Source organism: Psittacula echo, assembly GCF_963264785.1.
Source record: "Psittacula echo genome assembly, chromosome: 13".
NCBI classification, from domain to species: domain Eukaryota; kingdom Metazoa; phylum Chordata; class Aves; order Psittaciformes; family Psittacidae; genus Psittacula; species Psittacula echo.
Window position 1 is genome coordinate 956,174 of NC_137749.1, and position 27,903 is coordinate 984,076.

Here is a 27,903-nt window from a genome sequence, read left to right on the forward strand (position 1 = left end):
CCGGCCCAGCCGCTCGCTCCAGCAGCCGCATCTCCTTGTACAGTAAAGGGCAGGAGCGCCAGGAGCCGGGTCAGGAATGTCATCTGCCTCCTGGGGCAGCGGCCCCGGGTGCCACAAGCCCTGGCTCCCAGCGGGGACAGGCACTGCCCCAGCGCTGTGCCCCCGGCCAGGGCTCGGCGGCCACGGGATAGAACCGGCCCCACACAGCGTGGCCAGAGCCCGGGGGTGCCTGCGAGAGGCCAACAACACCCGGGGCTGGATCCTCAGTCCTGCTCCACGCAGGGGGAAACTGAGGCACGGAGGGGGAAGGTCCAAGCACGCAGCACGGCACGAATGAGGGCTGGGGACCACCACCAGCACCACCCCGGCTCCCCCGCTCAGGGATGCGGCCCCATGCGGGTCTGGTCCCCATGCGGGAGCCGGCTGGGGACTTGCTCCTGCTGGCACCCAGGACCCGCTGCCATCGCGGTGGGGGCCAAGATCCGAGGTCCCCAACCACCCCGCTGCACAGGGCAGGAGGCACCGTCCCCGTTCCCATCCCCGCTCCCACCGCAGCCCTCCCGGCACAGAACAACGGCCGGAGCCCGCCGCTATCGCCGTCCGTTCCCACCTAAAAATAGCCGGGAATGCGGAGCGGCTGCGGCCCCGTTCCCGCGCCCCCCAACGGCCCCCGCGCCCCCCGGCCCGCACCCGGGCCCCCTGAGCTCCCAGTACCTGGCGGCGGCGGCGGCGGCGGCACCGGCACCGGGACAGCGAGCGGAGCGCGGCCGGACGGGACGGGCCGGGGCGGGAGCGGCGCCTCCCCCCGCGGCAGCTGAGCTGCCCCACGTGTCACTGCTAAAAATACCCCCGCGACAGCGACCGGGAACGCGGGGCCCTCCCGCCCCTGAGCCCCCCGCACACTCCTGGGGGTGCGCCCGGGTCCCCCCCAGCCATTGTCAGCGGCTTCACCGTGCGCGTTTGCACCCAGCAGCAGCGGGGACCTGCTCTGGGCTGATGCGGCTGCCCCATCCCTGGCAGTGCCCAAGGCCAGGTTGGACACAGGGGCTTGGAGCAAGCTGCTCCAGTGGAAGGGGTCCCTGCCCGTGGCAGGGGTTGGAGCTGGATGGGCTTTAAGGTCCCTTCGAGCCAAACCAATTTGTGGTTCTGTGACACGAGCCAGCCCTGGGTGCTCTGCTGCTGCAGGAGGGGCCCCCAGGATGTCCCCCTTGTACCACGGGTCAGGGCTCAGGCATTGGGCTCCGGGAGCACCCCGGCTCCTCACATCCCGATATGGGGAGGATGAGCTGGGGAGGGACCTGAGAGCAGGGCCCAAAATAGCCTCCAGTCAATGGAAAGAAGTCACCGCGGCGCTAATGGCAGCGCCATCAGCAGCATGGGCAGGGAGCAGGCAGGGGCCCGGGGTCCCTGGCACCACCGTTCCCAGCCTCACCTCCCCGCTGAGCTCTGCCAGGGACAGAGCACGTGGAAGTGCCACCAGATGAGCCCACAGTGACCAGCAGGATCCATGTGCCACCAGCATCCACCACCCAGCCTGGGGCTCAGGCCAAAGCCAACCTGCAAAGGCAAAACCCACCCACCGCTGCTCAGCATCCCCCCAGAGCTCCATGGATGTGCCCAGGGCATCAGCACCGACAGCTGGGAAAGCTGTTAGGAAAGGAGGCAACTGCTGCTCTGCAGCTCCCTGGCAGGAGGCTGAGTTGCTCCATTTCCACCCCAGAGCAGGACGAGGCCGTGCAGCTTCAGCTGATCCTTCCCATGGTCCCTGATGGCACCACAGCCCTGCGGGAGCCCCTGCAGGGCTCACGGCTGGGCATGAGCTTTCAGAAAGCTGCTGTTCATCACCCAAACCACCTCATGGGCCCTGCCAGGGCCAGGGTTTGTGCTGCTCCATCACACCAGGCCGGAGATCGTCCCCCAGCACCCTCCTCACCACAGCAGGCACCGTCCCATCCGCAGCCACAAGTGAAAAAAGCACCAAGAACCACGGCTCCTCTAGTGAGCAAAGGGCAGGCAGGGATGTGGGGATGCAGGGATCCATCCAGCCGGGCAGGGACCGCTGAGACCGAAAGAACCAGGCGGCAGCACACACGCAAAGGACGGTTTTTATTGGGGTTCTCGTGGTATGAGAGCAGTTGCACTGACCAACACACAGAAGCAGCTTAGCTGTGCCAAGAGAATCCTTCTAAAACAGAAGAACGGTGGGATTAACCAGGAGTGGCACATCACAAATCCGCGGGGACCTGGAGATCACCCCTGGGAGGAGAACCCTGCGCGTGCAGCAGCGAACACGGGGCACCCCCTCCTCTGCACAATAAATATGAACAGAGTCAAGTACATAAAACAAAGTGATTCTCATAGATACAATATCTAAAGGTATTTACACACACTGGCTTGTCTGACCATTAAATTACACATTGAAAACAGGTTCTCTTTCAATATAGCTCTTTAAACGACTCGTAGCTACTCATGTGAATCTGCTCCTTTTAGTTTGTCAAGGACTGAATGCAGTCACTGAAACAGTGCTCATAAAACACCTCTCTCAGGATGCTCTCGCTTTATTCTGTTTTTCAGACTCATTTTCAGTTGCCACCTCACCTGCTCTCTCCTCCCTCCTTTTCCTTAAGGAAAAGTTGCCCGATACAACTGGGAAAGCCGCTTCCCAGCCCTGCATCCAGGTAAGCCCGCAGCTTTGTCTCCTGTTCCGTGCTGGTAACACACCAAGTGACACCAACCTGGATAAATCCTGACCCTGCACTAACAACCAGCACACAAAGCCCACTCCCAGGTTTTCCAATGAAGCCCTGCATGGGCACACGCAGGGTCTGCAGCACTGGGATCCCAACCACCCAAGACACCACAATCCCCCTGGCATCAGCACGGTTTCATCCCTGCTGCCGGTGCTCAGTGCTGCAGCCCGCTCCTCAGCTCTGGAATACACCACCATAGGGCAGGAGTGAGGAGGGGAAATGGGAAATGGGGAGGGAAAGTGATGGTGGAAAAGCAGCCACCCCCATCCCTGCACTGGACGCGTCTCAACAAGAGGCAGCTTCAGTGGCAGGGCTGGCACCAGCCAAACCTCACCCTGGGTTAAGCTGCAATGAACGCGCACTTCGGGCTGCACCGTGGTGGAAATCAAAGGCAGGCGCTTCAATGCCTCGAGCACTCCCCAGGCTGCAGGGGCGGCGGCTGGGATTATTTTTAGCCAATGAGTTATGCGATGAATTTGGTGCTATTCCTGTCCCCTGCTCGGGAAGGAGCTGCCAGGTTTGGTCACCTACAGCCTTGCTCAGTGGCAGCTGCAGCTCCTGCCAGCCCCTGCTCCGGGCAAGCCTCAGGGAGCACAGGGTCCCCTTCCCAACATCCTCGGGCACAGCCCTGCACCATGCTTGGAAGCTCCTCCCTGTGAGGGTGCTGAGGCGCTGGCCCAGGGTGCCCAGAGAAGCTGTGGCTGCCCCATCCCTGGCAGTGTTCAAGGCCAGGTTGGACACAGGGGCTTGGAGCAAGCTGCTCCAGTGGAAGGGGTCCCTGCCCGTGGTTGGAGTTGGATGAGCTTTAAGGTCCCTTTCAACCCAAACCAGGCTGGGATTCCATGGCCAGGCATCTGCCAGGACACCTCCATTGTCTTCACAGCTCTAGCCAAGTGATAACCCTGAACCAAGGTCATTCAGAACCATGTAATGCCCTGAAACAGCAAAAATCCCTTCCAGTGAAGGCATTTTGCCATCACCGCTGCCAAGCAGCCACCTCTGCCCTACACAGACCAGCCCGGTGATAGCCACTGCTTGAGTGAGCCACAACCAAAGCACTTTGAGACCCCTGAGCAGATGCCTGAGCTCTTTCAAACACCAACTCCTTGCCCCCATTTAAGGTCATTCACTCTCGCCCATCACCCAGCGCAGACTCACGTGAACACCAGCTTCCTCTCTGGAATGCTGAGGGATAACGGGGAAACTGAAACCCAGCAAATCGAGGGGGGTTCTGCACTTGGACATGGTCCCGACGGCGCCTGGCATCACCGTGCTGGGAACAGAGGCTGCACAGATGAGGGAAACTGGGTTGCCTTTATTACGAAAACCAGAATAAAGCTGATCCTGCTTGAAAGGAACCGCTGATTCCATACGTGTACGGAGCAGAGATTCTGTGGAATGTCAGAAGTCGGAGAGACACGTATTTAATAAATAATATAAAATGCTTTTTCTCTTGTTAAAATAGAATTCTGGGTTTATAGCTACAGAGCACAGCGACCTTTACATCAACAAAATAAAGCTGAGTCCGGGGGGATCGGCTTAACACAAAATAAAATACAGTTGAACAACAGGATTAAAGCAGCTGATGTTCAGTCCACACAATATGTACACCATGGAACAGAAATCAACAGAAAACAAAAGAGATCACCTGGAAATTCCTCAGACATCTGGATATACATCTGTTCTCTGTAGACTTTAGATATTTCCTTTGTTTTTTTACAATATTAAAATTAATACTCTGCTTTCCCAAAATACACTTCTCTGGGTTTTTTCTTTCACTCGTGGAATTGACGCATTCCTTACATTAATCAACACAACGAGAATTATTTACTTGCTACTGTACACTTCAGAGTAGTCCTTCCTCCATTCCAGCCACCCCTCGAGCAGAGTGAAATACCTGCGTCCCTGCCCTGTGTGGGGACAGCGAAACCCATATCCAACTGCAAGTGGCTGCGCTACGGGTATGGGTATGGGATTAAATTGAGCCCTAAGGCTGAGCAGCTGCCAGGGAAAGAGCCACGCACCAGGCTCCAAGTACCTCTCTGCCCATGAGCTAACGCACTGCAAACCTCATCACATGCACTGGGGCTTGATGGCACCCGTGGTGCCGCACACCATCACACCTCGAGCTGCTCCAACTCCAACAGCCTCAGCTTGTGCAGGTCACAACTGAGAGAAACAGCTTTGCTTTTAGCACCAAACACATCTCCTGTTACCTGGGCACCGCCATCAAACTCCTGCATTGTATTCAGAGCAAAACCAACCCAGAGCCGTGGCTGCCCCATCCCTGGCAGTGCTCAAGGCCAGGTTGGACACAGGGGCTTGGAGCAAGCTGCTCCAGTGGAAGGTGTCCCTGCCCGTGGCAGGGGTTGGAGCTGGAGGAGCTTTAAGGTCCTTCCAACATAAACCAGGCTGGGATTTACTTCCTTTATTCCCCCCCTCCCCATATTTACAGCAACTCCCATCTGACAAAAATTATCATCCTACGTCAAGGGCAGGGAAAAGGAAGGGAAAGTGGAAAGGGAAAGGACATGGAACAGTCACAGCTCCCTGAGCAGTCGCTGTGACTCCCCAGCCCAGCTCCGGCAGGAATTACACATCCCTCTCCCATCACGTCACTCAGGCGCTTCCTTTCCAGGATCCAGTCATTTGTCAGCTCATACATCAGACACAAGGAATATCTGGAAAACAATCCCTGCGGCACTGGAGGCGTGTGGATGTGTCTGCCGAGTGCTGAACGTGGCACCGAATTCTCTGGTTTGGAATTCTCTGGTTTGGAACATAAGAAACAATTCCTGCACACGCTCCTGAACATGAAGCAGAACATCAGCACAGGGGCCATGTTTGCCAGGACATTCAGATACCTTGTGTAAAAGTCTATGTTCAGTCCTTCACTGCTGCTGCCTGACGCTCTCATTTCTTTTATCTTCACTTCCCTGAATCATGGAGGAAAAAACCCACCAGCTCCCCCCACCCAGACCCAAAAGTAAAGAAACAAAACCCCAACCCCAAAACCCCCCAACCCCAGTCCTAGAGGTGTGCTCAAAATGAACCAAAGACCACACCGTGCCCCAGGTGCTCTGTGTTCAACGACATTTTCCACGCACGCAGTTAAAGACCTTCCCCATCAAGTAAGAGCATCTTGTGCAAGAAACCTCAGAGAATCCGGTGCCTAACCCAGGACCGAGCTGCCCGCAGCAGTATCTAACACTGGCTTTGAGATGTGGAATTCCAGCTCTCCCTCCCTTCCATGCAGAACCCCACTTGTTACTAGGATCTGATGCAATCTCTCCCCTCCTTACAGCACAGTCATGTGTACGTCACCAACATAAAGCTTTTACAAACGGTCAATAAATCAGTTGACTGAAGAACTGACACCGCAAGCGGGGCTGCCCTGAGCCTGCACGAGGCAAGGAGGACCCCATGAACGAGTGCGCTCCAGGGCATCCCAACTCCATTACACTTCAAAAAGTGCCTATTTCCCTAAGTCAACACACAGCCTTCATTTCATATAAAATCTATGGGTTTGAGGCACAATTTCCCAACTGCAGATGTGTCCCTCCCCCTCCTCACAGACACATCAGGAGCTGCAAAAGGCTTCCAACAAGAATTTAGAGTAAAAAGCAACCATGGAAAACAATTGAAAGAGAAGAATGGAACCGATCGTGAACTAAGGACATCCAAACAAGTTACATGAGAACTGAGAGCGGTTTTCATCACAATCTGAGGGTATTTTTCCAAATCAAGAAGGAAAATAAGCCCAATGCATGGTATTGTAGGAAAAGCTTAACAACACTCAGTGCAGAGGCAGTGCCAGTGAGATGAGACTTTTCCTGTTCCACTGTCATAAGCACCACCCCTACTCCTTACAGAGGATGCTGAGGTGCTAAACATCACTTACCAGTAAGGATGGCAGAAGCTGGTACTCTTTATACTGAATAACATGAAAAATAAATGGGGGGATCATTAAAAGCTATCACCTGATTCACAGGGGTATTCTCCAAAGTGCATTTTCCACTCGCACTGCACAGGATGGTCAAAGCACAGGCTGTGGGGGTTAAGCCACTTCCAGAAGCAAATGCATCCAATTTTATCACAAGTGTGTTCAGGATAAAATCGTACGTTCAAAATATTTCTCCTGGTTTTGCCAATTTGTACTTTTCTACACGGAAACAGGCCCAGACTCCATGGAAATCTGTTAGTGACACCAGCCAGACACATAATACACACCAGGGGACAAAGCACGCTGCCTGTGCGGCTGTCCCCATCCATGCAGGTACAACTCCCATGGTCTTTAGGGACTATGAGACTGGTACCACCACAGCCAGGCAGAACATGTTCAGGTGTTCACTGAATCGGAAGGAAAGCTCAAATTCAGCCCTGACCTCCCTCTTACAGAACACCAGCACAGCCAGGGAAAGCTGACCTGACATGCCTGAAGTTGTCTAACAGCTAAGAGATTATATCTTTACTTTAGCAAGAGTTTCCACATGACAGGACTGACGTCTCAAGCAGAATTAATATAAACCTGGCATTTGATCAGCTTGTTTTTCAGTTCCATCCCGGTATTTTCAGACTGTTTTCAATGTGGACAGTTTGAACTCACTAGAAAAGACAATTGAAAATCCTTTTGCAAGCTGAGCTGTTTGATGGGTGCACAAAGCTCCTGAGCTGAGCTACAGCGATGGCCCGGGCTACCTACGCTATGAGAACACACTTGCTTCATGGTTTTGTGTACAACAGAGAGGGCTCCACAAGTCCCATAACTGAGGAGGGATCCCGACTACGTACCGAGGTACTCAGACACTTTAACCCAGTACATGCACTAGTATGCATTGGATTTGAGTAATTTCTGTTTAATCTTTAAAAAGTGCAGTTGACCTGAAATGGAAAAGAACTGTCTTTATGTTCACTGTAAACTTGTCAAAAGGAATCTGCTCTTTAAAAACTGTGCTAAAATAGTCAAATTTATACAACAGAGCACTAGATGAAGCTACCATAAATTCCTCTTCACCAATTATTACTCTATGGTGTCAGTTATAGTACTGCATATACGTAGAAGAAGCAAAACGGTGGTAGCTACTATTAGTGAGTACAACAAACCAAGTGAATAATTTGAGTTCAATGCTTCCATGAAGTAGCAATAACATTTAAACCACAGGACAGTTAGAATTCAGTACTTTGAAGTGCATAAGAGTCACACTGTTGATCATCAGCAGTATGGAGAAAGGTTATTACAAAGTCATCAGTAATGGTCAGAAAGAACATGGCAACACGACAGACTGAAGGTTATCCAACACAGCGAGTCTGCAGCTCCTCCTGCAGCCGAGGGGCTCGTCGGTCCTGCACAGACCTGTGCTCCCAGCCAGCAGTCACCATCCCAGTCTCCAGGCTTGGAGAGTATTGCAGAGAGAACAGGATCTTCCTTCCATCAGTAGTTCCAGGTAACGGACCACAGTTCCGACACCGCCAGGGTGGGGAATGCATGGGAGCAACATGCAGCCTCTACGCTCGGCAATTTCCCCCGCTGCTAGGAGCATGAATTCACTTGCCATACTTCCAGCCCTCACAACCTCCAGACACAGAGTTCTGACATAGCCCACGCTGTAAACATCAAGTTCTTCCTCTTCTAAGCGCATCCCGCGTGCAGGATTGCACAAAGTAATTCGTAAGGATTCTGTGAAACTCGGCATGTTCACGAAGCAGCTTGCCCCAAGTGAACCTGGGTTGCTGTTCCTCCTACAGACCATTGCTATTCCTGTGGCTGAGCGGTGGCTTGGAAAGCTCTACAACTGTGGAGCGAGATTTATTGAGAAACTTTGGAGCCCGGCGCAGCAACCTCTGTGCCTCAGTAAAAGCTTCTGTCAGCTCCTTTTTCCACTGAACAAATTCTGGGTCACTCTGAAAGAGATACAGAAGTCGTTTGGCACCTCACAGCAAACTGCCAATAGCGTCTGCTCTTTTAGTTAGCCCTTTGAGCAACTTAGTTTAGTTTCTCTGCAGGAATGAGGAACTTTGGGCACTGAAACGTGCAGCCCTTGCTTCTCCAAAGCCGGGCAAGGCAGCAGCAACTACAGCCGGTCAAAACATGCTGAGCACTGGTGTACTTCCTCCCTTGCAAACACATCAGCTACCACCAACCGACATGTGCCAACAAGGCTTTCCAAGGCCACGGAGGTTGAGAAGTTTTGAGGGTTTTAGCTATTTACTATTAAACTATTTAACCACTGAAATCCAGGACAGGAGCTGCATGGTTTCCTGCTTCCAAAACTCCAGTGGGATAAGAACCTCCCAGTTCTGCTTAGCTTCATAAAGTACCCTTAGCTAATATGTAATGGGAGGACCTGAAAAACTTCAATCGTTTTATCATACGCAAAATCAACCTGATTAACAGTGACTGAAAAACAAGGGTCTCACCTCACACTGCAGGACAAACTGTTTTCCTCCTTTAATCCTCAGTAAGATGCATTTCTTATCTTTAATCTGTGTTTCTTCAACAGACACTATTTGTTCCATTGTCAGAAGGCTTTGCTGTAGCATTCGCAAAAAAGCAAAGAGATGACTGAAAAAACCCTGTTGCCCATCAAACAAAACCACTACCTCATTTCTCTGGGCTACCCACGTAAATCGAGTTATGAACACAAACAATCATTACACAAACATTTATTTCTGAAGAGTGGGGTCATCAACTAAAGATAGACTATAAGGTAAGAGAGGGATTTAGCAAGGGGCTTGGTTGCTCCAACAGATGCAGCAAAATACAAGCTAAGAAAGCCAGGAATGACAGCACAAAATAAGAATCCACAAATAGGTGTGTCTACAACCAGATAGTCACTATTTTCCTTCACGAGAGTTGCAAATAATGCTATATTTTCCAAGTATTACTGCTGTTATAAATAAAGAGCAATTTGACTATTTCAAAGAGCTGAAAGGGAATGAATATTGAAGCACTCTATACTTACAAAGAGGCAAACATACACAACAGTGTGTAGAAAAGCTTTCCCTATGGACAACAATGTTTTGAAACTCCAAACCTTACCTAACTAACTACACACAGGATCTGCCTAGCACATCACCACAGCTGGACTAAACTAAAGTTCCTATAGCATTTGCTTTGAAACAAAATGCTATAGCCTTTATGACCTTACCAGTTTATGTTTTTTTGTATAAATAGTCCAGAGGTCCTAAATGAAAAACAACACCATGAACTACCAAATTCCTTTCAAAACACGACAAAACAGAGTAAACAGGTTTCTCAAGTCTGCTGTTTCCTCAGTGCACTGTAGCTACCCATTAACTAAGGTGATACTCAAGATAAGCTACCCAAATCCACCGGTCACTGACTCAGACAAATCCACAGGAGGTATGCGCCTGAGCAGGAGCTCATCAGATCTGCCCCAGCATCCACCTGCCTTTCCTGCTGCTGCTCTCCAGAGGACCCCACTTACCCGTGACTCTCCTTCTCCTCGCCATTCAAGTCGGTTTGGGAAGAGGTAAAAGTAACGACGTTGCCACTGAGTCAAGAAGGGGTTCCCCAGTTTCAGCATGTACCCATGCATGATACAGTCCTTCCCCAGTGCATAATCTACAACAAGAGGAAGCATTAGTATGCAGAACGAAGTGCTGCCGAAAGCATCCTGCAAACATGCTGCGTTAAGAAAGGGCACGGCCCTGAACACAGGGTGACTCCACATGCCCTCAACAGGTCTGCAGTAGTGCTTCATGTGCACAGGCAGACAGAGCCCATTCTGCCCTAACTACATGCACTGCTGCTGCTGCTGCAGTGGAGTAATCAGAAGCAGAATTCAGTTCTTAAGCATTAACTATTAAAAGAATTATGTATTGCTATCCAAAGTTCAGTTTGTGCTGAACACCCTCCTGCAAACAAGCAAGGTTTGCTGTAAAGGACCTCCCATTTGCTTTCTCAGCTTCTCTGTCATGACACCAAATCCCACATAGTCTTTTCTGAGCACACACCACCAACAAAAGCGATGAAAGGCTGTACATGATATTCTTTAAAAGAGAGTACAAAAGGTTTTCCAAAACATTATGTCATCATACAGCATTTCAAAACATTAAGAACCATCTTAAGAAACACGACACTGACTAAATGAATTCTAACAATTACTGGTGAATGACAGTAATATGAGAGTCTGCCGTGTGAAACTTCAAACATATGAATTACTACCTCGCAGCAAAAGATGGAGACAAGTGTATTTGACAGATTACCTTCCTCGTGGCCAAGCTGCTTATTTTTAGCCCTTTTTCTGGCCTCAATTTTATCTGTGTCTGCATTTACTGCATCATAAACAGTTTCTGCTACTTCTTGCTGCCAACGCTCCGATATTACCAGAGGGAAGTTCTTATATAATTCCTGGTCACTATCAAGCAACTTGCAAGAGAAAAACAACATAAAAACACCAACATTTTAATAACTTATTACTATTCTTATCCCTAATAGTTAATAGTAACCCATATTAATAGCATTATTTTAAAAGATGAGCTCTAATGTTAACAAAACAAACAGGTACAAACAAAACACAAATACCCACTTAAGCGAAGATATTAACGTATAAACACAAAGATATTCATACACAGAGCACAGGCCACCTATTCAAAACTTGTTTGGTCTGATAGCTCTAAAAGCCTCACTCAACATTGCCCCATCATGTTCTCTAGACCCTACCTTTATATAAACCCTTAAACATAAGCACTGTTCTTAACTTGGCTACATAAAAAGTTTCTCAGCACAAATGTCCCATGAATAAACGAAAAGACACCTTGTACACCAGAGTGCCTTGCATGCTTCCACAGCCAAATTCTGCATTCTTAATCATTAAACTTCAACAGTCAGCAGTGCATGCTGCACACTTCAGTTTCCAAGTTACATGAATTCTTTTCTCCCCTAATCCCCAACTACAGTACTTGAATTGCACTGGAGGAAGCTGAAATTACTGGATCTTCAGGAAGGACATGTAGGTAGGACAAGGGGGAATGGCTTTAACCTGCCAGACGGGAGACTGAGATGAGCTCTTAGGCAGAAGCTCTTCCCTGTGAGGGTGCTGAGGCGCTGGCACAGGGTGCCCAGAGAAGCTGTGGCTGCCCCATCCCTGGCAGTGTTCAAGGCCAGGTTGGACACAGGGGCTTGGAGCAAGCTGCTCCAGTGGAAGGGGTCCCTGCCCGTGGCAGGGGTTTCAAGCTGGATGATCTTAAGGTCGTTTCCAACTCAAACCAGTCTGGGATTCTATGACCACAGCAGGAAAATCCATGCTGGATCTCAAGTCAGAAGACCGCGCTGCAATTGGGTGCACGTGGTTTACAGGGACTCCTGACGGCATCTGAGTAAGAGAGGAAAGCTGTGGGCATCCACTGTTGGCTTTCCCGCTTGTAACCTCAAAGAACACATGTTCTTCTCTGTGTCACAGGACACTGCAGTATAAATATCACCCTCGGTGGCAAGGGAGGAGACAAGGCACTCAGAACTGGCATCCTCATGGGCAGAGGCGGCTCCTGACACCTCAGTGGGAGCTCCGGCTGCAGCTGACTCAGAGGCAGGAATTATTCAGTCCCTTCTAAAAGGCTGTGACGTCCCAGCGTGAGCGCAAAGAAGCTGTACATGATACCCCTCACTGACTCATGACTAAGAATAAACTTCTCTTATAGGCAGCCTGAACAAAGATTACCTGGAAGCGATCTGGCTACACGGGTGTCAGGCCTTGCTGAGAGTATCTGATCCCCACAAGAAAGAAAAAGACCACCCAGTTTCTCATTGCAAAATGTTCCTCTGAATTACAGCATTCCAGAATTGCAGGAAGCTGGAATCCTGTTAGTCTAACATTGACAACGTGGATGTTCTGGGATAAAGAACATCTTGGGTTCTCTGAGCTGCTCTTTAAACACGTAAAACCTTTTCTGTGCCAACTTCTGTAATTACAGCAGGTGACACTGACAGACAAGTTCCTTTTCGGCACACTGAGTACTTAACATGTGGTTTTGATCAAAAAGTTTAGAGCAATTAGTTTCCTCCTGACTCACTTCTGTGCTAACGAGAATAAAGTCTGATCTACTCAAGAAATGCATTTTAAGAAGAAAGACCAGGACAGACCCAAGACAGGCATCGATTCACTTCTTGTCTCCAAGGGCCCAGGAAGCTCCGGGAGCAGGATGAAAACACATGGTGCATCACACCCCCTCCATGTGTTAGCAACAGGCCAGCAGCTTTAACTTCCCTTTCTTCACTTACATTATTTTAAGTGAAAAATTAGTTTGGATCCTATCAGAACTTGAAAGTTTCTTTTTATCACTTTTCTAACCTGTAAAGGTGCTACCATTGACACATTCATTGATTCATTTTTAAGAGCTTCCCAGTGTCCACTCTGACCATGAAGTAACACTATTAAAATAAGGGTTAGTTCCATTTCTCCAAGCTACCAGGAACAAATTACAGTTTTTAAAACTACAAACCATTACGAGTTCTTGAAAATCTCAGGATCTCCCAAAAGCCATCTGACCATTTGGAATATTTGCTTTATCCCATGAAACTTTTGATAGGAAGGTAGATTTCAGTCAATCTAAAAAGTAAAATGTAACGGCTCAGCATGCAACAACAAAGCAGCCAAGCAGCCTGAGCTACCTCTTTCATAACAGCATGGATTAAGTTCCCAAGGTTGAAAGTAATCCCTTGCACACTCAGTAGCCCGGGAGCAAAGGAATGGCATGCACATGGCAAGTTAAGCACGGCAGCCATTCTGTACCCATCAGTTAAAGCTGTGTACCTTAATGCCCTTAGTGTCCTCTTCATCAAATGACCCTATATCAAAAGCATCCGCTGCATTTACTTCTCCCCGAGGAGGAATCAGTGGTGGAGGATACTAGGAATTAAAAGCAGCAGAATTAAAGACAAATTCATGGACGTTACTGAAAACAATAATATATCCAAGCCTTTTTATTTTTTGCACAGATTACACTTGACTGCAAAAATATGTCCCTTAAAATTCAGCTTCAGCCCAAAGTTGCTCTCCTTTAACAAATGCTCCCCCAAAAAATTCAGGGAGAGAAGCCTATAGTTTAGAGACAGCAAAGCAGGAGTCACCACGCAGTCATTTAACCCTGAATAATTCCGTAATGATGAGGAAGACTTGTAGTAATGAGCATACAGCAGTTTGCCTCAACCACCCTCCACATACTCATGCAAGTGAGTTCAAGACCTGTTTGGGCTTCTTTTCCTTTACTGCTTTACCAAACAATCTACCTCAATCCTTTACCTTTTGTAAATAGACTTGCTGCCAATCAATGCCCTTGAAGAACGGATGCTCTTTTACTTCTTGTGCACTGCAAAAGAAAAGTAACTGAAGTTAACAAAGAGATGGGACTTTTCAAATGTATTTGAGGAATAGCCTTCAAAGGCCATGTTTCTATTGCTTGAAAACATCAGGAAAATGTTTTCTTTTTCTTTTTCAAGGAAAGAAATCAGTTTTCCTAAGCAAACAACAGACGTGTATGTGGAAACAGGGCTGGCAAGCAATCCCTACTGGTTTGCTATGCTAGTCCATCATTTCAAACAACACCCATCTGTCAGATCCCATATACTACTTCCACATAACAAGTTTACTCCACACCATTTCATATCGTACATATTTTACGGCAAAATAAGCAGCTCCTCTGGATAGGCCCCAGGCTGAAAAGCAACTTCAGGTCACCCTCAGAGGGCTCTGTGATAAAAACTGCCTATCCCTCTGGAATCAGAGCCAGCCCAGCCTCAGGTGTGACTCTCAATTAGCGGTTATCACACCTTGCCAATGGGTTCTCAGCAGTTTACTCCTCCCATTTCTTTCTCTCTGGCTTCACCCTGGCTTTCTAACTAGGTGATAACACCAGGTTCAGCGAGCAGCTATGAGCAAGGTAAGCTTCGGCTGGAGCAAGGCAGGTTTTGTAGCCAACAGGCAAAAAAATGCCCCTTTCCTTACAGTCACAGAATGAGAGGAACCCAAAATGAAACAAGCGTTCACAGCTTTCTGTGCTTGGGGGTTTGGGGTTTTCTGTGCGCAATTTATCATTACAGATGCAAGATAAGCAATAAATTCTAAGCTATCAGGAAGTCTGAGTCAAGTAATGTGACTTCCTGCCAAAACGGATCAGGCAAAACCATGAAAACAACACCGGGATGAAAAGCACAAACACCACCAGTGAGCATGACTGCAGGGACCTCAGGGAAGCCTTCAGGAACAGAACTTGTCCAAACCAAAGGAAGCTGAAACGTTACTCCATGCACCACGCTTCTGAATGTTCTCTTTCCAAAATTAAAGTCATCACAACAGGAAGCAGATTTTGACATGAAACGAATTCACTCGTTTACAGAGAAGTGGAAATTTTTCAAGGCAGGAATCCAAGGAGAAGACAACACCTACCTTCTTCCTTGGCACCCCAGCCTCTTGCTAACATCCCGCTGCAGGAGCCCTTCCAAAAGGGACTTCAGTTCAGGAGAAAATGAATCCGGGAGCTCCACATTCTATAAAGAACAGAAGCACAAGAAGCGACATTTCATTATACAAGTGGCGTGATCTGCTTTCCCCACAGAGGAGAGTAGCTTTTCTTTGATAGTGCCTGTAAGCAACTCTTCCACGTGCAAATACAGCTTTAGCAGAAAGCAGGCTCCAGAGCTCCAGTTTTTAAGGAAATGGGGATTTATTAACCCAGAACAATGGAAGTGCCACCCTCACCAAGATCTTACCACGGTGAGCGTCATCCGGTCAATCTCATGCTTATCTTTGGTTTTGTGCTGTCTGAAAGGACTGTGACTGTAGAAATAAGAGAATGCACAGTCAATGGAAAGCCATAACACATCAGGTTATCGCAGCAGGAGAGAGCATAGCATCCCCTTAGCCTCACTCTTCCACCTCATTAATTCTGCTCTGCAGAACATGGAACGATTAGTAACACACTGAGCATTTCCAACACTGGCATGCAGTACCTACTAGCTACCTCCAATTTACCTGGTAAATTATCAGCTCTGTTCTTTTCCTGCTCCATAGCTCTGAGTTTGAACTTTTCCTTTTAGCTACAGAAGACCTTCAAATATTTACAGATTTAAACAACCACAAACGCAGGAACATTTTAGTATGAGATTTTTTCATTAGATTTAGGATATATTCCCCGTTTCTCCGTTTTCTTCAAAACCTTGAGGGAGCGGTGTTTTTCAAAATTAAGATGTAATTTACTTATCAATACATTATTGTATCAGAAACCATTTTGTCTGGCCACATGGCATTGGGTACCAGCTTGTTTCAACTGGAGACCTGCTATTCAAAGAGTTACTTCCCTTTTATCATCAAAACTGTTTCTGATGAATGGATCTGATGGATGGACCAGGAATTCCATTCTTCTGGATTTAAGCATGACAAGTAAGAAGGCAAGAGTAACAGCCTCAGGTACTGTGATGGTGAGGCTGTGAGCAGATCAAGGAAGCAAATGATTCACTGGGGACTTATGGGCAGATTTTGTGCCAGACTAAATTTACCAAACACCAAGAAACGGCACCATGTGCCCACCCCTTGTTTTGAGATGTGAGATGTTTAATTGCCTTCAGAACAGATGAGGAAGGAGAGCTCACAGTGAATAATGCTTTGGCTTCTGTCCGCCCACCAATACCACCCCACACATCTCTGTCAGGAGGAACTGCAGCCCATAAGGACTGAGATCTCCCCACCCTGTAAGCCTGAGTGCCTGTAGGAGATGGCATTGCTTGTCCCTAGGTGCTAGTTCTTTCATCAGATGACTTTAATCCTGCGAAGGAAGAACCACAGCAGTCAGTGGTTTCAATCCTCTGTGCCCAAGTGACTCAAAAGGAGGTCTCAGAAGGAAAGATGCAGAGCCCACAGTGGTCCCAAATGAAGGATGCTCTCTCCTCTGCTCCCAGCAAACCCCAACCATTGTGTGTCCTGCTACCTACTTCAGTGGGTGATTACAGACACAAGACTGCTTCCAACTGCCTGATGCTGTCTGTACTTAGAAATACTTTGTTTCCTGGCAATTTAAACACTGTTGCTTTCTTTATTTGCACACTTACATTCAGCCTAGTTTGTGAACCATTACTGTTAAAGGGATACAGCTCTGTAGTTCTACTCAGAAGCCACACACCTTTTGTACAGTGTCTGGGATAGAGGTAAGAGCTTATAATTAATTAGGTGCAAGGACACAGGGTGATCTAACTAAAAAACATTAGAACATTTCTTCTGTTTCACCATTAATACTGAGGATGCTACTTCCATCAAACACCTGCCAATCAGTGCTTATTGATTCAGACAAATCCCATAATCTTAATAAATTCTATGTAGCCACTTTAGTGAGAAGGTAATGGTTGACAAAGCTGTAATTATCATGTATTTTTGTACACCAATATGGTAACAGGCCAGATTCAACAAGTGGAAGCCTCCACACATAACTACAGGAGGAAAGACTTCATGTAAAAAGGGAACAGTTTCATCACAACAGCAGGTCTTAAGCACAAAATGAAGCCCATCATTTAACAGGGCTGCTGGTGTATTTAAGCAATGAAGAACATCCTACCATTTAAAATACTAACAACTGCCAAGAGATGAGTAAACTATGTATCAGTAGAAGTTAAAAGAGTGGATTAGAATATCTGCTTTCCTCCCTGCCCCATACCTGCACCTACTAAAGGAAGCAGGGCTTGTTCCTTGTTTGGTTTGGAAGCAAAAAGCCTGGTTTAGCCTCGCGTGCAGACATGGTCCACATTGCAGAGATGGCAGTAAGATACCATTTCAGAGGCTGTGTAATACGTTACATATTAGTACTTCAAGGGACAGACAATGACGAGGCTCAGGCTAAAAAGCACACAAGACACGAAACCTCACTCACCCCCTCAGGAGTTTGAAAAGCATGCAGCCCAATGAGAACCAGTCTGCGCTGCTATCGTACGCGGTTCCCTTCTGGAGCACCTCGGGAGCCATGTAGCCGTGGGTACCTCTGAGAAGCAGAAAGGGACAAAATCTTGATTACAACCAGAACTACCACTCACAAAATAATTCAAAATTCAAAACTCAGTAAGACGGCCTAATTTAAAAAGAATTCTTTTTAAACCTGATTTTACTTTGCTTTTTCTGTGGCCATATATATGCGTGTTTTGTTTGTGTGTATCTATCGAGGAAATACCTTCAAACATGAACAACAGAACAGAGGTGATTAGGCAAACGGAAGCAGAGATTTAGCAGAACAAGTGCAGGGGTCGATAAGTAGCTTCCATCTAAGAGTGGACACAACAGAGAGATAGGAAGAGATACTCTGTGCATTCAGTTCACAGGGAAGACAGATCCCAGGACACAGTCAGTACCAGATCACTCCAGTCCTGGGCCCAAGTAAGGCTGAGACCTGCTCCTGCCCCCAGCCCAGAGGTGAGCAGAGCTGCCTCCTGCTCTCCCAAGGTGTTCCACATCTCTCTTTCCAACTAACAGCACGATGTAACAGGAGAGCACCTCCACCAGAAGTCATGGCCGGTCACCACTAGAAAGCAGTCACCGTGCATTGCTTTTACCCTTGTTGCAACTGGAACATAGGGATTTTCCCAAGAACCCACTGAACTGCAGATGTTTGAAGGTATGACAGGATGAAGCTTTCCTTTTTGCATAAATTCTGAGACTAAATCAGGGCTAATGAGGACCTAAGAATAAAACTTGTCAGATACAAAGTGGAATCCACACACAACCCAAGAAACTCAGATCCCAGTTATGACCTGATGTCAAGAGGCAGAAAGGAACACAATTTGCCTCCATTTCTACAAAGATCCAGAGACAGAAAAGACAAAATAAACCCTGTTTTTTAGTCAGTTTAGGAATATTTAATTATCCATTTAGGACAATTAAAACAATCTGGTACTTTAACTCAGTTCTTCTTTGAGCAGTGAATCATCTCAAAATGATGTGTCATCTTCCAGCCATGCCTACACATCAGCTGCTACAACTGTGCAGGAAAACAGAGAGAGGAGACTGAAAAACCTTATTAAAGCTGAACCCAGCTCAGCAGCGTGCCAAAGCAAGCCTGTGCCACACAAGTGTCATCTTTTTTCTTTAAGGACTCAGCAGTAGCCGTATGTGCAGCAAAGCCCCCAGATGTAATACTTACACACTGGCATGGGGCTTCTTCTTGGAAAAGTCACAAGCCAGCCCCAGGTCTGATATCCTCACATGCCCGTGTTCATCCAACAAGATGTTTGCAGGCTGGAAAGCCAGAGGCACAGAAAGGTTACTGCCTGGTATGTTACAGCTCTCCGAACTACACGTTCTCTGACCACAGTAACTCATCCTCAAACATCAATACTTTCTTGTAACTGGTAATTGCTTTTTGGGGTTTTTTATGTCAATGTAACAGTCACTTTCTAGCTCTAATCAACATTCTAATGGAGCACCACCAACCCCACAGATTATGAAAGACTGAAGAAGAACAAAGCACATGACAGAATAAATCCCATTTGGCCTCAAGTCCACGCCACTTTGGTATAGCCTCTAACTTAATAGCATCATTAAGCTGGTGAGATGAGTAACACTGCACAGGAGTCATTCTGACCCAAAGGAAGCATCTTCCAGGCAGGTTAAATTGAGTAACAGCTCAGCTCAGAACTCTTTTGAACATTATTAGAAAAATCAGCCAAAGATGAACAAATAACCTGTATTCTTCCCCACAAAAGGTTTAAGGCAGGATAATTGAACCTGTGGGTATACTTGCTGCTGTCTAGCACCAGGGTAAAAGCAGTTGCTCTGTTCACAATTACCTTGAGGTCTCTGTATACAACGAAGCGATTGTGCATGTGTTCTAAACCCAGGATGATTTCAGTAGCATAAAACCTCATTTCTTTTTCAGAAAACACTCCGTGCTGGGAGAGGTGGTAGTGCAAATCTCCTCCTGAAACGAGCAGAATTGAGATGCCATTAAAGGAACAGCCAAACCTTGCCTCACAGGCAGAGAGCAGGATGCCATGGGGAGCAATGAAGCATTTGTAGGTTCTTAGAACCTGTGGAGCTCACAGAGACCCAGCCCTACACTCTGCAAATACCAATGGGGACAAAATACCTGAGAAAGGTAATAAATAAATCTTATCAATCTGAAACTCTGTTTTAAGAATACATCTATTTCATGTACATCTGCATTCAGTGACTAATCCAGCAACTGAGTCTCAATGCAAAAGATTTACACAGCAAGTAAAACGCGGTGTAAGAGCAGGCACAAGATAACGTCACTCTGTGAGCTCAGCCAGGCCATCACCACATCAAACTGTGAGTATTCCTAGGAAAGAGTCCAAGTCCCACAAGCACTGAGCATCCTCAGCAAATACGGGCACTGCAGCACCTTCTCTCTCTTAACTCCACCAATTCCTCTGTGTGTCCTCACAAGAGGTATGTTGAGGCTTCTAGATACGAGTTCTTCCCTTTGAGGAATGCTTTCCCCATCACCTCTTTGCAAATCTCTGTACAGCAGCCCTTTTACTTTTATTCTGAAAGTCACCAGTCCCTGATGTCCTCCCACATTTCTCCACACGACCAGCATTTCCCCAAGCTTCCAGCCTGGTGGGCCTTTTGGTACCTTTATTTAAATATGTCAATATTTTAAGGTTACAGAGATTTTCCAGTCTGTTCTACATATCCCCTGGCTCAGATCAATTCACCCCTGGTGCTTGCAGGCCACTGCTTCACACCTCGAGTTATTTTTCCCTCATTCTCCCCATGATCTCTACAAGTCTTCCCATCAGTATTTCTGCAATACCACCAGCATCTGCATGAGTCTTGCTTACCATTCATCAGGTCCAGAATGAAACAGAGTTTGTCAGGGGTGTGGAAGGCATAGGTCATACACACTATAAAAGGGCAGTCCTAGAAGGAAAGGAGCAAAGAGTTCATTTGGGCAATAAGTACCATTTAGACAAGCTAAAAATACATGGGATGCTCTTCCTGTGATATCTGCCCATATTCATAATAGTCTTCTAAAGCAATCTCATCTACACACTCTGATGTTTCACTTGCACTTTAGAGATCTCAGATTTTGCTACGAGGAGCCAAAGGCTTAAAAAGTGCAGGTACCATCACTATCCTCTGAAGACCTGCACCTACAGCAGCTACAAATATTCAGTTTACCTGAGCATGCATGAGACTTACATGAAAGGTACATCAAAGCTGACAAGCTCTAAGCCAGCTCAGGGAGAAATAAAGCTGATCCCAAGAAGTGTAAAGGACACACATTATTTCTCACAATTGCATGGTGAATATTCAGCTGTTGGAACACTGACTGAGAATCTGAGTCACGTCCCGTACCACATCCCAAAGGAAAGGTGTTATCCTCACTTAGACATTAAATGCAGCCACACTGGTGCCAGCCCCTGCAGAGCTGCAAGCAGGGGGACAGCCACGCGTTGCTGCCCTGCAGCTCCCCAGCAGCACTCGCAGCAGATGGTTAAAGGGAACATAATACACCAGGAAGGAAGCCATACCTCTGACGAGTATGTGATGCCCGGGAAGCAGGAACAGCAAGCTCCAGACTATGCAAAACCCAGAAAACAAGTGTGGTGAGTGCAGATTTAAGTGTCACTGCAGGGTGGCCGTGCTCGGGGATGGATTATATTGCCACTGCTTGATGCGCTTGAACCTTAATTCACACAGATGTTTAAGACAAGCAGCCCTTGAAAATACAGCTGGGAAAACACCTCTGTGCTGCCACTCATCTGTTCAGTGTGCTGGTACCTCTATACTGCACAGGCCATGGCAGAAAGCTGGCATAACATCCTCTCTTCATCAGGCCTATACTGGATGTTAATTAATAGGGGGTGGCTATTACCTTGTCAATCCCTTCTCCAAAGCCATATGAGACCAGGGCTGTTTGGTTAGTCTATAGTGAAAGCTTAAGTGGCTGTGCTACTGAAACAGACTGGGCTGCACAGTAATGCCAAAAGACAACGTTCCGACCCCAAAGCACTGATGGGAAGATGGGCCAAGATGAGCTTAACTGCTGATGAGCCAGGTCAGCAGGCAGGAAGCATGAATGTGACCTACCATGACTTAAACAACGAGTTAATTACTGCAGGACTGATAGTGAAAGCTCTGGGAATCTCTAACAGGAACTCGCTTCCTTCCCAATTTAGATGCAGCAAAACACAGTGGCCTTGGGCAGAGCGGGGGACGCGGAGCCAGCTCCGGAAGGGAGGGAACAGCCACACGCTCCATCCCCACCAGCCACTGGGACAGCCCAGGTCAGCTCATCCTCCCACAGGGCAAAACCAGATAAGGTTGAAATGTGAACCTTCCCATACTTGACTGAATTCCAGTGATTCCCACACTACATGGACCAAGCCTGCTGCACCATTCAAATCTGTGTTTTATTGCTACTGTGCCTATACCAATCCTCAATGCAGAAGGCAGACGTGTCTGAAACGTGTGAAAATAACTGCTAAATGGTCCTAGAAACAAGGAGGCTCTAGGCAAGGCTGTATGGCATCTAACAAAAGACATTACCTCTCGTTACAAACTCCGTATTCTGCAGCTCCAGCTTAACTTCACAGCAAAAGCTTTAGTAGAATTACTAACTTGATTTTCTAAATCCACTGGATAATTCAGCAGTGTCCCCAAGCAGGCTTCCTAGAGCCTTAGAGCAACCTAATTACCCAGAAGGATCAGAATTTAAACACCAGACACAGCAAAATGAAGGGCGTTTCCATACCAGCGCACCTGTACTTTTATGGATCTCATTTGTTAAAGGAACTCTGCAGGTGTAAATGTGATGCACAATTTGTTTTTGTGTAAGCCTTCCTAATTTAATCACTACGCTTAATAAGAGAGCTTGACTGCCTAGTGTTCTCAGAACAGGAGAACTAGAAGACACTAGAGTGGATGGAACCCCAGCAGTGCAGAGCCCCTACTTCCTAACACAAACTGCACCTTTTGGCACACTGCTGCTATATAGCCCATGAGCAGCCATGGTCCCAGTGACCTCGATGCGCTGGGTTTGAACAGAAGTTAGGCAAACATTGGCTACTGCAGAAAGTAAATATTTTTCTTTCTTTTAACCGAAAGTAAAATATTTTCCATACTCCGCTATTTCCCAAGAACTTCAAAACCTATTCCCAGCGCCCAGCTTGAACATCTCCATGGCACAGGAAGCCAGGGCCTGTATCTTGCAGCAGAGGAAACACAAACCTCACCAACAGTCTGTCCGTGTTACACCAACCATCAGGGACAAAGCACATGCCACGGTGGGGAACCCCCATTTGGTGTTATGTGGCCAAGCCCATCAGCTCCCTGTCTCCTTAGTGGTGTCCATCCCACTGTCGAGCTGCGCTCATCTGCAACGTCACCATGAGAAGCTGCTCTCACAAGGCAGCCGTGATGGACTCAAGTCTGGCAGCTCCCTGCTGAAGAAGTGGCTGTCAGCGCCAGCATCTGAGGTGGATTACCAAATCTGATTACACAAAGGTATGTGTAATCTGCGCAGCTGTTATTATGTGCTTTGCAGAGACATCTGGATTCCCAGTTTCATGACTAATTGTACTGCAATGAACTTCCCAGTTCCATTTTGTTCCGGGCAGCACACCAATCCTGTCACCGGGCACAGCACGCGCCACGCAAACCTAACAGCTCGGGTTCAGGAATTAAATGAATTACCTTGTTCTACCCCTTGCAAACCTATTGAATTCTGCATATTCAGAACGTTCCAGCATCTCGTGTTGGCTGATGTACCCATGTCCCTGAATGGGCAGCATTCTGTACAAAACCTGTGTTCAAACTCACTTTCAAGTTCCTGAGAATCTAAAACCAGTTTCCCTCCACTGAGCTGATAATCCTCAATGAAAAAATAAATGGGTTGTCCTGCTTTTCTGCTGCTCAATGACGAGCTCTGTGCTGTCAGGTAAGAAAACTACCCCCACCATTAGCAGCCTCGGGAGCAATTTTCTCTTTGAATTGCTAGACATGAGAATTCACAGTCAGTTCTGCTGCAACAGAACTACAAATTGAAGGTAATAGGACAATTATTACTAATTTGCCCAGATTTCTTGCCTAGTCTCCGCTACAGAACTTCACCCTCCAGCTCTGGAAACTCCTGACACTTCTGCAGAAGCCACAACTTCTCTTTGGTGAAACAGTTCGCTTGATTAAAAGTCTAACTGATAAATCCCAGCTGCATCACTGGGCTGTGGCCAACTGTATGAAGATCACCAAGGCTCAGGGCTGGGTCCTGCAGGTGAGTCCCAAGAACCCCACACAATGCTCCAGACTTGGGGAAGAGTGGCTGGGAAGCTGCCCTGAGGAAAAGGACCTGGCTGGTGCTGATCTACAGCCACTGAATATGAACTTGTGCCCAGGCAGCCACGAAGGTCAAGAGCATCCTTGCCTGTGTTAACATCAGCATGGCAGCAGGGCCAGGGCACTGGTTGTCCCCCTGCACTGGGCACTGGTGAGGCTGCATCTCAAATCCCGTATTCAGTTCTGGGGCCCTCACTGCAAGAGAGACATAGAGGTGCTGGAGCGGGGCTAGAGAAGGGCGACGGAGCTGGTGCAGGGCCTGGAGCACATTCCATTCTCATTTCAGACACACTGCTGGAATCAGGGGGAAGGCTCCAGGAGGAGTTAATATTCCCACGTCACTCAACTGAATTGATGGAATATGTATTACATGTAACAGCTTTTATATTACATGGAAGAAAAAGAAGAAATAAAAGAATAATAAATCAATGATACTTACTCCTGTACTGACAAGAGACAGCATAATTCTTTCATTTAAGGCTAATGTTTCTCCTTGCTTCATCTTGATTCTCTTCTTATCTAAACATTTCATTGCATACCTGAAAATATTAAGCGTTCAGAAAAAGCACCAAAAACACTTCCTCCTTACTCAGAGTTACCACTACCAGTTATGCCATGCATATTTCAATATCCTGTAAGCAAGCTCTTTAAAGACTTAAACCTGGTACTAAAAACATCATTACACGACTAAACAAGCAAACCTCCAACATCTCAGAGTTAAGACATTTTCAGCAGAAGCCTCCTAAGACAGAAATGTGCTTTAACAAATAATTCTGTGTCCAAACAACCACGGAGATTGAGGTATTACATATCATACATCCATTTATTAACACCTACAAGCAGGGCTTTGAGGTATGAATTAAGCAGCAGACCCTCTATTACAGTTACAGGTAATTCTAACAGTTTCTGCGAGGAAAATAACATCCTGCACACGTTGAGTTTTGATTTGAAGTTTTCTTTCTACTCAAAGGTCAGATATACACAGGAAAGCTTTTTTTTAATCTTCTACCATCTGTATTACACAAATTAATGACATTTTGCTCAAACCCAGAACGTTACCCTAACAACCATCAAACAAGAGGAGGGTATTACATAGTCTGGCTATTTGGTGAAGACAGTAGGTGAGCCCACTATTAGACAACAGCTGAGGAGGGGACGTGTGCTCCTGCATAGACGATTTCTAGACACAGGCAAACGCAGGTTTTCAGGCCACTGGTGTTAAACTGCGCTGAGGAGAACACCGTGTTACAGCACTGCATCGATGCTCATCAACTGCCTACGCTGCCAGCTCTGCACAGCCACGGGGCCTCGCATCACCTCGCCCTGCACTCCCTCGGCAAGCCACGTCATTCCTGCCGTGCATGTGTGCTGAGTGGGGGAAGAGTGAGCGTGAACATCCCGGATTCTACGTTTCCAAAACAAGGAATATATTCACAGCACGTGCTCCTGCTGGGGAGTCTGCAGACGATGACTATAAATAACACTGCACATGCTGTCCTTGATTTACGCTTTGACTCCACTGATCAAGTGAACGACAGGGGCTGTTCAGGGCTGACCGAGACAGGGAACCTCATCCTCATCTGGAACTGCATGCTTACAAAGCACTGCAATCCCTCCCCCTTTAGACTGCTTTCTGCATCATGCTTCTGGCCCCTATTTAGATGCCCTTGAAGGAGGTGATGTGAAAGAAGCCTCAGGTGTGTCTTTGTGGGTTAGTGAAACACCGATGGCATTTACCTTCGAGGGGTGGCTTCCCAAGCTCCTTGCAGGCAGTAAGTGCAGCAGAGGCAGCCATCTAGAGTGGACGGGATCTGGATTAGGGATGGGTAAACAGGTTTGGATTAAGAAAGAACTAAACCAAACCTTTACCCAGCAACTGAACCTAATCTAAAGGTTCGCTTCAAATTGAAATAGGTTGGTTTATCCCCCATTGCACTTCCCTTCACTCTATTTATATCCGATAAAACCTGTCCTTTGCTTCACTTGCTAGTCCTGAGGTTTATCCACCTCCTGAGACATGAAAAAGCCTGGGAATCTGTCAACTACCTCTTCAGGGTGGACACCTACTTATTGTGGCTCAAGTTAAATAAGATCTTTAGTTTTGTACATGGACAAACTAACAAACTGTACATGGACAAAAAAGTCCCCGAGCAAGAACAGAGACAGTATTGTTAGTAATAATATTAATTCTTGAAGTCGCTGCAAAAATACCAAGCATGACAGCAACGTTAAGATGTCTTCCACTTGTTAATAGCTCAGAAGTTTATTATTATCAAGGATGCCAAGCACACAGCACTGCCAGTGAAGCCAACTGTAACCGCAGACACTTGGCACGTCCAACATGCCAGTGCTTACTTAGAAGAGGAATGTGTAAGGATGGTCCCTGGACTAAAATTGTTAGGAGAAAAGCAAGTTGAAAGGGGTGGGGTGGAATGTAAATAAACAGAGAGATATTGAGAATGCTTTGTTAAATCAGTGCCCACATGCTCCAAAGAGAACATAATGGGGCAATTAATGCCTAGAAATTGAAATCTGATGATCAAGGGAAGCGTGTGAATGGTAAGACCAGAAAAAGGATAAAAGCCACAGAGGGTTGATCTTGGAGTTCCCACAGAGAGCTTTGTTAAAGAGAACTTCAACACTGGAACTATATTCTACCAAATGTAAATAAGGATCACTGCTTTCACCAGTGAAACGTGCTCTTCAGGGCACAAACATGCAATCACGCATAGCTGGAATTCTGTGTTCAGAACCTGCTCAGGCCCAACCCTGCAAGTTGCACAGCACTGAGGTCCTGTCCCTACATCATCAATGAGGTCATGTCCTTACATCAGCACCAGCTACGGGATGGGCTTCACTGCAAGAGGAGCAACCTCCAGCAGATGAGAGGCACCACCTCACACCACCACCATGGCTTCCACAGGGACACGGTCATGTGCCAAGCCAGGAAATCAGTTAAGCACACACTTCATTTTAAACACATCTGCCCTTTCCATTACCTCTGCAAAGACCATTTAAATGCAGGATGTGCTTAAGAGCTCTGCTAGACTGAAGCCCCACTGCATGGCATGTAACAGGATCAAATATCAAACTAAGCTTAAAGATGATCCAGAAATCGGAACCTCTTGGGATAACATTTAATTACAAAGAACTACAGAGTAACGTGACGCTGCTTCCCAGTGGTTTGGTAAGAAACAACTGGAAGGATTTCCTTACTAGTTCAGAGCTTAGCATTGCCTCTATAATAAAGCGGGTATATACTCACATTTTTCCAGTGTCTGCTTTTCTGCAACCATACACTTCACCAAATCCCCCTCTTCCTATTATTCTATGTACACTAAAATCATTCATGGTCAGCTGTAAATGCAAAAAACAAACCAGAGCAAAACCAGATTCAATTTGCAGCATTACAAAAACTTACTGTAAAAAACCATCTAAAGAACTTATTCATGTGTTAGGATATTTAACAAGTGTAATTCATATAACATGCATTGTTTTGGAAGAAGGAGCTCCTTATTGTTTCTATTTCAACCTACTTGCAAGCAATTACTCAAAAAGGAACATGTTCTTCCTTTGACAAGATAAATATACTTAGAGGTACTTACATGAATATTTAGTTCTACGTTTTTCCATTGACAGAATCTAGTAAACTTGTCACTGTAGGGAAAAGAAGTTTAAAAGTGGTCTGAGACACTATGTGAAGCATCATAGGAAGCATCAAGACTTTGTTGTGTAAAATAACCAGGGTATGTGGTGCTACTTAGCAAATGACAGTCTCCCTTTCAAAACATTGTAATCCTACCCCCACCAAGAAAAACAATTACTAGCAGTGCATGCTTCAGATTGTACATCCTTAT

General features: G+C 46.9%; 1 protein-coding gene across 1 annotated transcript in view; it reads right to left on the reverse strand.

Moving 5' to 3' along the window:
* Positions 1 to 8,410: 8,410 nt before the first annotated feature.
* The window catches only part of GRK3 (G protein-coupled receptor kinase 3), a 56,489-nt gene continuing 36,996 nt past the window's right edge, over positions 8,411 to 27,903 (reverse strand). Inside the window, exons 7-21 of the mRNA XM_080628383.1 lie at positions 27,652 to 27,703; positions 27,312 to 27,403; positions 24,486 to 24,585; positions 20,551 to 20,629; positions 19,534 to 19,664; positions 18,888 to 18,982; positions 17,628 to 17,735; positions 15,481 to 15,547; positions 15,158 to 15,258; positions 14,015 to 14,081; positions 13,526 to 13,621; positions 10,980 to 11,142; positions 10,199 to 10,335; positions 9,168 to 9,281; positions 8,411 to 8,651 (exon numbers count right to left, since the gene is read on the reverse strand). Of these exons, the coding sequence (XP_080484509.1) occupies positions 8,490 to 8,651; positions 9,168 to 9,281; positions 10,199 to 10,335; positions 10,980 to 11,142; positions 13,526 to 13,621; positions 14,015 to 14,081; positions 15,158 to 15,258; positions 15,481 to 15,547; positions 17,628 to 17,735; positions 18,888 to 18,982; positions 19,534 to 19,664; positions 20,551 to 20,629; positions 24,486 to 24,585; positions 27,312 to 27,403; positions 27,652 to 27,703 (1,564 nt within the window). The 3' untranslated portion in view covers positions 8,411 to 8,489. The remainder of the gene's footprint in view (positions 8,652 to 9,167; positions 9,282 to 10,198; positions 10,336 to 10,979; positions 11,143 to 13,525; positions 13,622 to 14,014; positions 14,082 to 15,157; positions 15,259 to 15,480; positions 15,548 to 17,627; positions 17,736 to 18,887; positions 18,983 to 19,533; positions 19,665 to 20,550; positions 20,630 to 24,485; positions 24,586 to 27,311; positions 27,404 to 27,651; positions 27,704 to 27,903) is intronic.